Source organism: Triturus cristatus, chromosome 6, assembly GCF_964204655.1.
Source record: "Triturus cristatus chromosome 6, aTriCri1.1, whole genome shotgun sequence".
Classification (NCBI taxonomy): Eukaryota; Metazoa; Chordata; class Amphibia; order Caudata; family Salamandridae; genus Triturus; species Triturus cristatus.
Window position 1 is genome coordinate 1,050,788,460 of NC_140589.1, and position 15,364 is coordinate 1,050,803,823.

At 44.3% G+C, this 15,364-nt stretch overlaps 1 protein-coding gene across 4 annotated transcripts in view; it reads left to right on the plus strand.

The window, feature by feature from the left end:
* ECHDC1 (ethylmalonyl-CoA decarboxylase 1) overlaps positions 1-15,364 on the plus strand; it is a 356,958-nt gene that overhangs the window by 206,677 nt on the left and 134,917 nt on the right. For 2 of the 4 annotated variants that reach the window (XM_085611862.1, XM_085611864.1), the window contains exon 3: positions 1,156-1,298. In XM_085611862.1, the coding sequence (XP_085467988.1) occupies positions 1,156-1,298 (143 nt within the window). Of the gene's footprint in view, positions 1-1,155; positions 1,303-15,364 lie in introns of all 4 variants that reach the window. The other 2 variants (XM_085611861.1, XM_085611863.1) reach the window with 1 other exon arrangement.

A 15,364-nucleotide genomic window follows, 5' to 3' on the forward strand; every position in this document is an offset into this window, starting at 1 on the left:
ACAAACAAATACACCATTCAAGTTATAAACCAACATAAATCTCAAATGTATCATTAATAATCAAATTGTAAAATAGTTCTGACAGATACTTAACTGGCAAGGAGCAGCAGATGAAAGAGGAAGATGGCTGCTGGACTTTGGATTATATAGACTGTATGGGGGTTTAATTCTAGAACTTTAGGTGTGGTTGAAGTTTGCTTTAAAGTGCTGCAGTTTGGAGTAGCAATAAAAGGTTATGCATAATGCTAGCCTCAGGTCTTGACATGAAATCACACCGCTACAAATCCAACCATCACAACTCCTCATTGCAAATTCTCAACAGTAACTTGCAAAACTTTGTCCATCAGCATGGGGTTATTACATAGCCAAGAGAGGAAGGGAAGGGGTGGGCTTTATATGTCCCTTGACAGTGTATAATGCTTCGACTTGCGGTCAATGTGGTTCCAGGATTGGTGCAAAGTAATCATTTGTGATTGTTTTCTGTACAGCATACACCATATATATCTTACTTGGACCAGCCACAGCCAAGCACATCATAACTCTTTTTTTACTCTTAACAGGGGATCCTGTTTCCAGAATTTCTGACTCCCTTCTCTTTTTCAGCCACCTACACAGAGTTAAGGCACTCCGAAAGATTGTCATCCATTCTGGCCGTCAAGTAGTCTCAGATTTGCTTTTTCATTGAGCTGAAGGTGTGGCAATTCAATTATCACAGTTTGCTACAGGCGGATATTTTACTTTTGGTATTTGTACATTTTATGGTGATCATAATGTGCCATTTGGTAACTGTGCTATAAAAACCCCCATTATGTTTGCACCCGCCATGTATACCCTCGCTACTAGCTCTTCGCGCCCATCCACCTGTCCCGTTCATGCCATAGATGTATATTAGAGCCATTCCATTGCATTACAAATCCAGCATGATGCATCCATTGAATCGCTTTCCTGATCTCAGTATAACAAGATCGTGTTCAGGTCTTTGAAGCACTTTCATGGCAGCATGCCTGTACAAGTAGCTCCTAACATAACCAGACGTTTACACGGCACCTTGTGGCACAGTAATTCGCTGGATAGTGAGCTGATTTAAAAAATGATTGTATGATGAACATAGGCTTGTGTTTCTTGGGATGCTTCATGTACCCTCTCTCTTGGCAGGAACAATGATGGTTGAGCTTCTGGAGCGGGTGAAGGAGCTGGAAGACTGGAAGGATGGGAAAGGCCTTATTGTCCGTGGTGCTGGAAACACCTTCTGTAGCGGGTCGGATCTGAAAGCTGTGAAAGCAATGTCCTGCTCACATGCAAGTAGTGTTCTGTTCATTTTTGTCAGGAAATAGATTCATTCGGCATGCCAGCACGTACAGTTCTGTCGTTTCCGATTCTTACCTGAGAAATGCCTGAGAATGCTGTTAGCTAGCCTACTCGTTGCATGAAGTGGTTATGTTGTGTATCTACTGAGGCATGTCCGTCACTCCTGGGCTCAGTTTTTCCTGAGGTTTCAGTGATATCTCACACACCCACCAATGAAAGCTCTCTGCGTTCGACATAGCAATTATGCCGCAAATCGTGTTTTTTTTTTTTTTTTTTTAAACATATTTTTATTGACATTTTCAGATATTATATACTGTATATTATACAGATCCATCAAGTAATTATGCCATATAGCACAGTATGCGGTATCACACATCATCTGCATAGATTGATGGAGAGTTGGCGATAAAAAGAAACAATCAAATACAAAACGATGTGTATACCCTATGGGCTCTGATATAGAATATGTCACTTGAACTGGGGTGTAACACAGGTACAAACTAGGGGATGGGCATGGAAGCCCACGGCCGGACCTCGCAAACAACTGCTCGAGCTGTCGTGTGGGTGTGGCGCCCCAATGAATCGCGATTGAACCTCTTCTTATGTCCAACCGGCAACTGTGATAGTATGCACTATAATGCTGCTTTGTATGTGATCATGTCCCCGTTATATTGAGGGGCTGAATGGTCAGGGTTTGAGACTGCACTTGCAGGGTCGGTAGTGTAGGTGTGTCGTCTTTAGGGTCTTCGCCAGGGGTTAACTGCTTGAAGCGACATAATAACATAGCCCATTCCATGGATATAGGGTTCTTGCGGATCCCTCTCACCTCCTCCTCCCGTAATGCCTCCTCCTCCGCCGCCGCCCATTTAGGCACAAATCGTGGTTTAATAGAGAAATACATCAATAATGATTCTCCTCACAGTAAACCCCCCTATCATCCCCTTCCCTTCAAACTATGACATTTTGAGCGTGAAAAGTATAAAGATCGTAAATCAGAACTTCAAAATGTTTTTTTTAATTATCTAATCTAATTTACTTAGAAATGACAAAAATGCATGCAATGTCAATTCCAATGTGAGAGTGCATCTCGCTGTTTTCATTTGCTTATATTTGTTAATATTAAACAAAAATGCAAAGAAAGCATCTGCAATAAAATATAGAAGTGCCTTCAAGACTTTAAGTGTAAGTATTTCGTTATAGACGCCATTATGGTTCCCCAAAAACATGTAGCAAAGCCTTTTTGTTTTTAATATAGTGTACCAAATGTTAGGAAAAAGTCCCTTACTACAAATCTTACAGTCATTATTTTTGGGTCATGGTCCAAAGTGGGGTGCAAGTCTGACTGAGGGATGACCTGAATTCTAAGCTGTACTTCTAAAGTCAGTGTTTATTTGGCTTATAACCCGCACCCCAGAAAACCTAAATTCTTCTACGTTGCTAACCATTGCAGTCTAAGGTAATGTTACATAGTTCAGCTACGTAGTCACAAATTATGTTTAAAAATGGTTGTATAAAGATCTTTCAAAGCAATGCTGACTAAACGACTGTGAGACTTCTCCAAAATTATTATCATCGATAACACCTTAGTTCGTTAGTGTATGTTATTTGTTCCTAAAGTCATGTTCCAAATCTGACAGAAACATTATGGGACACTTTTAAAATTACAGTGCTGGATTGCTAAACTGAGAGCAGTGAAAAGGGTAGATCAGGGAACCACAGCATAAAGAAAAAACCTACGCATAACCGCTTACTTCATTTAGATTGTCTGGTAGTTTTGGGTTTGGGAAATATATACTGTTAGCCTACGAAATGTTGATGCCAACCTGTGGTTGAAGGTACAATTTATATCAACAAAAAAGTAATTCAGAATTAATTATCTCAACACAAAGCAGAAGGAGTAGCAATTGCTTTAAGAAGAACCCTCACTCAACAACCTGGTTGATGACATGCTTCATCATGGGGTTCCCACCCGAGCAGCCGAGTGCCACTCAGCTGTGCTAGGACGCCTGTTTACAGCAGAGCGGGTTTGTTTCTTGAGAAGTGCAAAGTGAAAGTGCTGGTTAAAAATACCTTTACTTAACCTTAAAGAATTTTTAATACTGGACAAGTAAGGAATGGTTAAGACTTAAAGGGGGATGTCCTACTGGTATTGAAGAATCATTGACATTCTACAATAAAAACAGTGAAAAGGTGGCCGGTCTACATGTTTCAGCCTCCGGTTACAAATTAGCGAGGCTTTCTTCAGGACTGAGCTGCCACAGTGGTATGCACACGCTAAGGTGCACCCTCTCCTGTGGCATTTAGTACTACAAACTTACGGTTCTTACTCTCAGTGTTGTCTGAAAGAACATGCAAGTTTCTGGAAGAAAAAGCAGATTGAAAAGACATCCAAATCAATTTTCAGAATCATATCAGAGCTGCGTAACTGTAAAAAGAGACTCTGAACCGTGTGCTGCCATACGTGATAATCGTACTGTTTAATTAGGCTCACACACCTATGGTGCCTAAATGTGAAGTGCATTTCTTTAGCACTAATACGACTATAACTGTATCGTGAAGTGGAGTAGTTAGGACTACCTAACCGGCGTGTAGTCACTGGTTTATAAGTCTGTCAAACCGTTGTGGAAGCGATGACTGACGAGTGTGGGGCACTATTATGTGTAGGTAGAGAAACCAAAATGGTGACCAAATCAAGTGAGCATCTCTAGAACGTGAGGCTACCAAACGCCCAAACATGGTGGGCAAAATCAGGGACAAATCTGTAGCTTACATTGAGTGAAGGAGACTATAGCCCCATGGATCCTACCGGGGCGGGAAGGGTCTGTAGTTACACTCTAAACGAAAGTAATTAGTCAAATGTCAGCCACATCAAAACAACCAGAGTGCCAAATGTCACCTCATGATAGCATAAGTTGCCAAAATACTCACTACGCCAAGACCTCAATCCCGCTGCTCAAACCTGGTTATTAACTGGTCCAGAACCCCGTGGATTCACGAGTCCCGGCGTCCGTTGGTTTTATGCCAGGCTCTCGTTGTCAAAGCTGGGTGTTTCCACATTGCGGTGTGAGCGCGGTGATTTCATGGTGCACAGCAGCGTCACCACATCATCACCTCTTAGCAACCAGCGTGAGGGTGAAAAGCGCTGGTAGTCATTGAAGCGATGCTACAGGCAACTTTATTGAGAAAGTAGCGAACACACAAGCATGTCATTATGGCAAAACTCGGATATGTGTCCAGGATAGAAGCTGACGTTATTTAAAAACAACAGAGTATATCTTAGTTTATAGTAAAAAAACATTGACGATTCTCAATGAACAGGAGCGTAAAAAAATGGGGGGGTGAGGCAAAACGAGGCACATAAGGTGCTATGTGTTTAACTTACATGGTGCTGCATGTAAACTAGTTTTGACTAATTGTACTTGATAGTACTAAGCAAACAACCAGGGGAACCAACTGGCTCAGTGTGAGGGGGGCAAATGAGGCAAACAGAGACACTTAAGGTGTTGTGCGTTTAACTTTCATGGTGCGGCATGTAAACAAGTTTTGACTAATTATAGGGGTAGTCCCCATGATCTATTTGATAAAAAAGCAAAAAAGACTTGGACAAACAACTGGCTCAGTGGGAGGGAGTTTTTTTTGTCAGGTTTCATTTGCGTTTAACTGAATTCCACGGAATGTTGTCGTTTGACCCATTTTTATGGGTGGACAATCCAGCGTTATTCTCTTTCAAATAGCAACTTGGGTATTTCAGTGCTTGTTATGATCTGTTCTGTTATTGTCCATTTCAGATCATTGGTGTTATGATTACTCTGTAGGAAGTGTTCTGTCATTTTTGTGGTGGTTTTCCTGCATCGGATATTGCTTCTGTGTTCACAGATGCGTTGTTTGATTTCATTACAAGACCGGAGGCTACCATTATGCATTATCTTTTTAATGCAGCTTCAAGCACAGCCGCCACTAGTAGTTACATCACAAAGAAGAACATCAGAATAACAAGAGTATCCAGGCAACGGCAGCACAAGGATCAGCCTCTTTTAAATGCGGCTTCAAGTCAGATAAGTTGCCTTTTTCATTCCTCCATGTACACTTTTAACCTTCTTTGATTAATTGTACTAAGATTTCCTTATAAGATAGAATATGATATTGTCTTTACTAAGATTTCCTTATAAGATGGAATATGTTATTGCTTTTTCGTTAAGATTGCACGTTATTTAAGCTTATTTTGATGTTATCTTTATCGTTTCTTTATTCCGATACATTACACCCTTTGTTCCTTGTAATCGTTCACTGAGTCGGTCCACTACAGTTTTACGACTCTTCCCGTGCTGTTCGTTTTAAAAAAAAAAAAAAAGAGGTATCTATAGCGTTCGTTCGTTTTTTAAAATAAGACTGTCCCGAGTGTGCTTAGCTACTTCGTGGAGCGATCTTAAGATACGCTCCCCCACTCCGCGTTCCACCCGACCGCCTTCCCGGTGACGTTACCTCTTAGCTTCTTCCCTCCGTATGCCACTTGCTGCAACCTCCATACCCGCCCGACTCCGGACTTCACCCACTGCAACGATGTCTTCGTGACATCGCGATCTCCCGCTGCTGATCTCTTCATATCTCCGCGATCTCCCGCAGCTTCAACGTTTAAGCTGCAGGACGTTCTGTCTTTCTTTATCTTCGCTATTATTTTTATACTAATGGAAATAGAGATGAGGGACAGCGCGTTCGTCTCGCTGCTCCCTCGATTAGAGGAAAGTCGTTAGCAACGACCCCTCACTATGCTGTTTCTTAGCAACTCACTGCCTTTCGACAGTTGGGAACTTCGTTTTACCTGTCTTGAGCCTCGTCCTGCATTATTACAGCTACTCCACTCCTTTTTACATCAGTTTTTTATCAGAATTGTACTTACTCCTCTAATTTTAATACTCCAAGTGACCTAAAAAAAAAAAAAAAAAAAGGAAAGAGGGAAAAAATGTCTGATATGTCCGACTCTGATGACCCTCAAATTATTACACCCGCTCCCTCTAACAAAGAGGATCTTATCAAAAAAATGATCCATAAGGAGATTCATTCCTGCATGAGGGAGACTATCGATAAGATTGTTGCAGGTAAGAGACCCCCCGCACTCCTCGGAGCGCAGTCCAACGATCCACCTAATGTTGGGGGTAAAAGAACCAAAAAATGCAACAACTTAAATAATGAGGGAAGTATGGGAGGTCAAAGCACCTCATTTATATTGGGAGGACCACGCGCCTCGAAACCAGAAGGAGGACTAAGCTCCTCAAATGCTACGGGTGGCCTAAGCGCCCCAAAAAATCGTTGTGCCAACAATGACACACCTCACTGGGATGCCCTATGCGGCTCACAATACCCTAATGGCAATGCTACCCCTCTCTTGCCTAGCGTACCCTCTAATGAGTCACTTGACGAGTATATTTTGGATCTCGATCAAAATGAGGATGATTTTGACCCCGTTTTTTCTGAAGAGGAACTCCCCTCCTCCTCTAAAAAAGTTATTCTTGACCCCCTCGGTGGAGAAATGTTTTCGCCCGATAACATTCAACACCCTAGAAGCTCTCAGTGGTGGCCCCAAGATCATGTAGCCAAATTTATTAAAACTTGGGTTAAGCACCCCTTGGAAAGAGAGGCAAGAAATCTTCTTAGGGCCGAATGTCCACGCCCTGTCATTGAGGACAAAATTTGCCTTACCCCCAACCTTGACCCAGAGCTAATTAAATTCTTATTTAAATTGGGCAGAGACCCTAGAAAAGGGTTTGAACGTTCCCTCAAAACTTGCCAAGATCGCATGCTTGACATGCTCGGCCCCTTAGGCCGTATGATTGATCTTATCGAAGAAAGCTATACCAAAGGGATTCAACCTAATATTGACCTCCTACGAGGTTGGAGTCAAAGAGCACTTATTTTGTTGGGTAATGCCAACGCATCCCTCAATACAGAAAGGAGGAAAATAGTCCTCTCTAAGATTGACCCAAAACTTTGCGATATGGCGGAGAAAGAGTCCTCCTCTAATCCAAATGGTTTGTTGTTTGGCGAGGATATGATCAAAGACCTGGGGAAGTACGTGGCTACCTTTACTGCTCTGGATAGAGCGCAAGCCAACATGCGCAGAGTGTTTAACTCTAATGTTTTTGCGAGGGCCGGCAGAAGGGGTCGTTCTGCTGGCCGCTTCTTTCAAAGACCCTTTTCAAGGTCAAGAGGTTTCGGTCGAGGTTATCAACAAAACAACACCTCTTTCTTCCCTCAACGAGGCCGCTCCTTCCGTTCAAGGAACTTCAGGTCGAGAGGCATCTCCAATCAAAATCCAACAAGTGAGTACTCCTTCTCTTCTTTCTTCTTCTTTAATTCCGAAAGTAGGGGGTCGCCTAAGGTTTTTCTTCCACGTTTGGGAGCAAATTACACACGACCCTTGGGTTCTAGAGACTGTACAAGGTTTCAGAATAGATTTCACGGAGGAACCGTTCCAGTCCTCAACTCCTCTAACATTAAGCTTAACTCGGGAACAACATTCTATTGTCGAGGAAGAAGTAACTTCTATGTTAACGAAAGGTGCGATTCGAGAAGTTCCTTGGGCTTCCTTAAACTTCGTAAGCAATATCTTCCTCGTGGAAAAGAAGGACAAAGGCTGGAGACCTGTAATAAACCTAAGGAACTTGAACAGGTTTGTCACTTACAATCATTTCAAGATGGAAGGTATCCATCTCCTCAAGGACATGCTTTTAGAAGGGGACTGGCTAGTCAAACTAGACCTGAAGGACGCCTACTTCACTATTCCTATGGCAGAGGAATCCCAACCTTTTCTTCAATTTGTTTGGAACAAACATCTATATCAGTTCCAAGCCCTTCCCTTCGGCCTATCATCAGCCCCGTGGTGTTTCACCAAGGTCATGAAGGCCATTACCACGTTCCTTCGGGAAAGAGGTGTCCGCCTCATAATTTATCTGGACGACATTCTAATCATGTCCCAAGACAACTCACAGATCCTGAAGGATTTAAAATCTACCATGGATTTGATAGAAAGCACAGGGTTTATTATAAACAGGGAGAAGTCCATCATGACTCCCTCCAGATCTCTAGAATTCCTTGGCTTCACGGTAGACACTGTGAAGTCCATGCTTTTACTCCCTCAGAAAAAGATATCCAAGATTCGCAAGGAAATACGCCATGTCCTAAAGTCAAACCTCCTAACCTTGCGGGGGCTAGCCAGACTTCTGGGCCTCCTTTCATCATCTATCCAAGCCATCTTCCCTGGCCCTCTTTATTACCGAGCTCTCCAGAGACTCAAAGGGAATGCCCTACGTTCCGGACTTTGGTACGGAGACCAAATTTGTCTGGTCCCAGAGGCCAAGGAGGAACTCTCTTGGTGGCTGGAGAATTTGGACGCATGGAACGGGAAGGCCATTTTTGGGACTTCTCCGGACCTGATTCTGGAATCGGATGCAAGCCTTCATGGCTGGGGTGCCTGTTTTCAGAACCAAAGCACCGGGGGTTCATGGTCTTACTCGGAGAGCTGCCTCCATATAAACTTCCTGGAACTCACCGCTGGTCTTTATGCTCTAATGAGCTTCAGGGAATCCCTTCAAGGGAAATCAGTCCTCCTCAAAATGGACAACATATCGGCCGTTGCTTATATAAATCGCTTAGGAGGAACAAGGTCTCCGGACCTCTCCAACCTGGCCAAGAAATTATGGATGTTTTGTTTAAAACACCAAATCTCCCTAAAAGCAGAATATCTACCCGGCCTAAAAAATGTTTGTGCGGATTGGAATTCAAGGTTCCTCGTAGATCATACCGATTGGAAATTAAATCCAATAATATTCAACAATCTAAACCTTATTTGGGGTCCCCTAGAAATAGACCTTTTCGCAAGCAGACTCACAGCACAACTTCCAATTTATTTCAGCTGGCTCCCAGACCCGGGGGCCGTAGCGGTAGATGCCTTTCTCCATCTCTGGAAGGACCTTCGGGGATATGCCTTTCCCCCCTTTGCATTGATCCAGCGTGTCCTCCAGAAGTTGAGGACAGAACGCTCATCAATAGTCCTAATAACACCTTTTTGGCCGTCCCAAGCTTGGTTCCCGTCAACTTTGGAATTAGCTTACGAAAAACCCTTTCTACTCCCAGCTGCTCCAAACCTCCTAAAGGACAGAAACGATTTCGATCATCCCCTGGTTCTGAATGGGACTTTGAGCCTTCTTGCCTGGAAAGTGTCAGGCGAGCCAACGAAATCACTGGACTTTCGGCGCAAGCTTCATCTCTCCTCCAGGACTCCTGGGCACCCGGTACCCATTCTAGATACAACGGAATCTGGAAAAGATGGGTTCGTTGGTGCATGGAAAGGAACCTGGATTCCGTGGAGGCCCCTATTGTACATGTAACCAATTTCCTGGTAGAGCAATTTGACAGAGGTCTTTCCTACAGATCCATTAACTGTTATAGGTCGGCCATTTCCGCTGGTCATTCCCTCCTTAATGGTCGTTCCATTGGCAAGAACCCAATCATTTGTAGAGTTATGAAAAGTATCAGGCTTAAGAGACCTCCTAAGCCTAAATATGATTCGCTTTGGGATGTAAGACAACTTCTTGACCTTTTTTGTAATTGGCCGGATAATAGTCTGTTAAGCAACAAATTTCTCTCGGTCAAACTAGCTTCCCTCCTTTGCCTTATTTCCTGCCGTAGGGTCTCGGATGTTAAAGCCTTAGAGGTATCCAACAGATCCTATGATGCCTTTGGCGTCAGATTTGATATTCTTAGAAGAACTAAAACAATGTCTGATATGATTTTTTACCCTAGATTTGACTCTTGCAAGAAGCTATGTGTAGTCGACTGCATGAGAGAATATGATCTAAGGACTACCCCTCTTCGCTCTCCTGGCGTGACCCAACTCCTACTTTCTTTCGTCAGACCCTTTAAACCTGTTTCTTCTACTACAATAGCTAGATGGGTTAAATTAGCTATGCAATTGTCAGGCATCGATCTTTCTAGATTTCAAGCTCATTCCTTAAGGGGAGCTATGGCTAGTCAGTCCTTTTGGAAAGGAGCCAAGTTAGACGACATCCTTAAAGCAGCTGATTGGTCGAGCTCCTTTACCTTTGCAAGACATTACTGCAAACCTGTCGAACACATATCAGATGTAGTTCTCGCTGACTACCAACATGCATAATGGCAGCCTCCGGTCTTGTAATGAAATTGCGATTCTCCTATTACCATGACCAGAGAATCTGGATTTCATTAAAGACACGGAGGCTGACATTATCCCACCTCTCCCTTCCCAGGGTGGATTTTAGCCTCCTGTTTATTCGCATTATTTAATGCTTTGTTTTTTATTACATTACTCTTTCATTTTCTAATTTAGACTACTATTGCCTTTGTGCTTTTGCTATCTTTATTCTTGATTGCAATTTTGTTTGTGGCTTTTGCCTTCTTTAACATCCGTTGTTTCTCTCCCCTTCATAGGGTGATATGTACCTTTCCTAATTTTGTTTACCTTTTCAGATAATTCGTCTTGACTGGACTGCAGTTACCTGCCTGCTCTGTTCCATGGATTATTTCTTTTGGATGCCACCAACTTTTGGACTTCGTTGTCACGGAGGAAGTTTTTCTTCTTCTCCTTCCTTGTTTTTCATCGCATTTTAAAGAGGCTGATCCTTGTGCTGCCGTTGCCTGGATACTCTTGTTGTTCTGATGTTCTTCTTTGTGATGTAACTACTAGTGGCGGCTGTGCTTGAAGCTGCATTAAAAAGATAATGCATAATGTCAGCCTCCGTGTCTTTAATGAAATCCAGATTCTCTGGTCATGGTAATAGGAGAATCGCAATTCTCCTACTTGTCATTCCTAGAAATCTCAATCGGCAAGGGCAAGTGATCATGTACACAACATTCGTCAAGTTACAGTTGGTATGTGACCTTAAGGTCCAGATTTTGTTTGGGTCAAGATCAAGGGTTTTAGCTGGCGTCGTTAAATGACGAACGCTACGGTTCCCGCACGGGAAGTGTCCAGTTACAACTGGAAGACCCCAAACATTGAGAACTGAGGGGTTCTGGTTTTTCAACACCTTCCTCGGGCGGGTACAGACAAGAGAGTCTTTTAAACTCCTATCTCTTTTGAAGGAGAAGAGTGGTTTTTCCCACTTTCTCTCATTTGTCTGTAAAAAGTTAAACACACAACACCTTACGTGTCTCTGATTGCCTCATTTGCCCTCCTCCCACTGAGCCAGTTGGTTGCCCTGGTTGTTTGCTTAGTACTATCAAATAGATTATGGGGACTAACCCCACAATTAGTCAAAACTAGTTTACATGCAACACCATTTAAGTTAAACACAAAGCACCTTATGTGCCTCGTTTTGCCTCACCCCCCCCCTTTTTTACTATCCTGTTTATTGAGAACCATCAATGTTTTTTTACTATAAACTTAGATTTACTCTGTTGTTTTTAAATAATGTCCGCTTCTATCCTGGACACATATCCGAGTTTTGCCATAATGACATGCTCCTGTGATCACTACTTTCTCAATAACGTTGCCTGTGGCATCGCTTCAATGACTTCCAGCGCTTTTCACCCACTTGCTGGTTGCTAACACGGTGATGCTCTGAGCGCCATGACGTCACTGCGCTCACACCGCAATGCGGAAACACCCAGATTTGACAACGAGAGTCAGGCATAAAACCAACGGACTCCGGGACTCGTGCATCCACGGGGTCCTGGACCGGCTAATAACTAGGTTTGAGCAGCGGGATTGAGGTCTTGGCGTTGTGAGTATTTTGGCAGCATACGCTATCAAAAGGTAACTTTTGACACTCTGGTTGTTTTTATGTGGCTGACATTTGACTAATTCCATTTGTTTAGAGTGTGACTACAGACCCTTCCCGCCCCGGTAGGATCCATGTGGCTATAGACTCCTTCACTCAATGTAAGCTACAGATTTGTCCCTTATTTCGCCCACCATGTTCGAACGTTTGGTAGCCTCACGTTCTAGTGATGCTCACTTGATTTGGTCACCATTTTGGTTTCTCTACCTCCACATAATAGTGCCCCACACTCGTCAGTCATTGTTTCCACAACAGTTTAACAGACTTATAAACCGGCGACTACATGCCGGTTAGGTAGTCCTAACTACTCCACTTCACAATACAGTTATGGTCGTATTACTGCTAAAGAAATGCACTTCTCATTTAGGCACCATAGGTGTGTGAGCCTAATTAAACAGTACGATTATCACGTATGGCAGCACACGGTTCAGAGTCTCTTTTTACAGTTACGCAGCTCTGATATATATCTGAAAATTGATTTGGATGTCTTTTCAATCTGCTTTTTCTTCCAGAAACTTGTATGTTCTTTCAGACAACGCTGAGAGTAAGAACAGTAAGTTTACGGTTCTAACTGCCACAGGAGAGGATGCACCTTAGCGCGTGCATACCACCGTGGCAGCTTGGTCCTGAAGAAAGCCTCGCCCATTTGCAACCGGAGGCTGAAACATGTAGAACGGCCACCTTTTCACTGTTTTTATTGTGGGATGTCACTGGTTCTTCAATACCAGTAGGACATCCCCCTTTAACCCCTTCGCTGCCAGGCCTTTTCCCCCTCCTGTGCCAAGCCTTTTTTTGGCCATTGTTTCGGTAGTGCGCGCTTAGGCCCCTGTAACTTTTTGACCACATTAGGTATCCACGCCAAATTTGCGTCCTTTTCTTCCAACATCATGGGGATTCTAAAGGTACTCAGGGTTTGTGGATTCTTTAGTAGGGGATCACTGTGTATAGTCATAATCTAGTGAATAGTCCCGCCCATGTGCGCGGACCCCGGAGCAATAAAAAATAATCTCTTAAGTTGTCCAGCCATGCAGACCTGCAGCTACACTTAAGAGAGAATTCAAAGACAGATAATGCAGCCTATATCCACAGGCTACGCTGTCCAGTACTTCAACTAGAAAATTCCAACAACATCCACAAACAGCACTGCCTGCCCAGCTTTTTCCACAGAGAAAAAACCTGCCTCCACCAGCAAAAGCCTCTGGAATGATAGAGAGGAAGGAATGGACAGACAAGCCCCATAGGCTGCCATTATGTGGCTCAGAACAGGATACTGTGCCTTTAAGAAAACTTTCCAGAACTTTTCCAGTATCCCAGAATGCACAGCAGGTCCCTTCTACTTTCAGTTCTTTTTTCCGGCTCCTGCTAGCAGGACCCTGGAGCATTAGCTCTTCATTTTTTGAGCTTTCATTCATTTTTAGTGATTTTTTTTCTGGATTTTGAAGTTTCACTCGACGTCTTTGGCCTTTGTCTACATTCTGCTGTGGTTTTTTGGCAGAAGTTCTGCAGTTTCTTGTCTCTATTCAATCTGACAAGTGCTTTGACTGCGGTAGGACGTAAAGGCCAAAGCTGAAGCTCACAGAGTTTGTCTTCTGTGCTTGCCTGTGTCTTATGTCTTTGACACCTGTCTAGGCATCTTCTTCAGCCTCTGGGTAAGGAGAGGGTAGGTCCTCTACCACGTCCCATGCTGTGGCCTCGGGGGCTTTCCCCTGTAGGAACACGACTGTAGAACGACGCGATTCCGGTCAGCATCGAGGACGGCGACGTCGAGAGCAGGTATGACACCTAATGCTCTCCGTCGACCCAAGAAAAAGCCCACGTCAAGGAGTAGACCTCGACGTCGAGGTGATGCTTGACGTCGAGGGCTTGACGTCGAGGGCTTGACGTCGAGGGCTTGACGTCGAGGGCTTTACGTCGAGGCGATTCTTGACGTCGAGGCGATTCTTGACGTCGAGGCGATGTTTGACGTCGAGGCGATGCTTGACGTCGAGGCGATGCTTGACGTCGATGCTTGACGTCGATGCTTGACGTCGATGCTTGACGTCGATGCTTGACGTCGATGCTTGACGTCGACGTCGATGCTTGACGTCGACGTCGATGCGATGCTTGACGTCGACGTCGATGCTTGACGTCGACGTCGAGGCGATGCTTGACGCCGACGTTGAGGCGATGCTTGACGTCGACGTCGAGGCGATGCTTGACGTCGACGTCGATGCGATGCTTGACGTCGACGTCGATGCTTGGCGTCGAGACGATGCTTGACGTCGAGGCGATGCTTGACGTCGAGGCGATGCTTGGCGTCGAGGCGCAGTGATGCTCGACGTCGAGGCGCAGTGATGCTTGGCGTCGAGGCGCAGTGATGCTCGGCGTCGAGGCGCAGTGATGCTCGACGTCGAGGCGCAGGTGATGCTCGACATCGAGGTGAAGTGAGGTTCGACACCGCGGTGGTGGTGACGTCGCAGTGATGGTGACGTCGCAGTAATGGTGATGTCATGGGTGACGTCGAGGTGTTGAAAACTAAAACAGCGATATGATTAAGCATTCACTGAAGACATGAATTCTCTTCAGTCATAACGCGTTTCTTGTCTTATGTTGACTAATGTCTGGACTCCATTTTGTATTGTCATGTCTCCACGTGCTTTGCACGAGAAGAGTCCTACCTTTTCGCTAGTTGCTCTTGTAATCTGCCTAGTAACAGTCTATAAATAGCTCCTTTGTCCGTCTGGCGCATGTCCAGACTTGACCACATCTGTTATCAGTTAGTCCTTGTCTGACCATGTTTTCGCGGGCTCAGGAAATTGTTAACTCCGCCCATATATTGATCCTGTATCGAAAATGTCCATAAATGGTAATGAATTTTGCTCTATGTTGTATCCACCCACTTATGAGCCCCTCTGTTGTGTATAAAAGGGGACCGAGTACGCAAGTTCTTTGTGCTACTCTATACAATACTGAAGAGTGTTGTGTAGGTTGTAGGACCACCCTTAAGGGTTAATAAACTCTGTCTTTGTATTTGCAGTTTCCGTGCCAACTTCCTTCTAGCTTTCGTTACAGAAGGGCGAACCCTTGTATTTGCGGGCCTAGCCTGGGCCTGTATTCATCAATTGGCGCCCGTCACGTGGGGCTCATCGGCGACTCGGATGCTCGAAGGACTGGTCGTGACGAAGGTGAGGAATTTGGCCGGGGATGTGATCACTGCCAGCGGCGTCTTTTAGTCCTGGCATCCCAAGGTTTCTTCCTTCCCT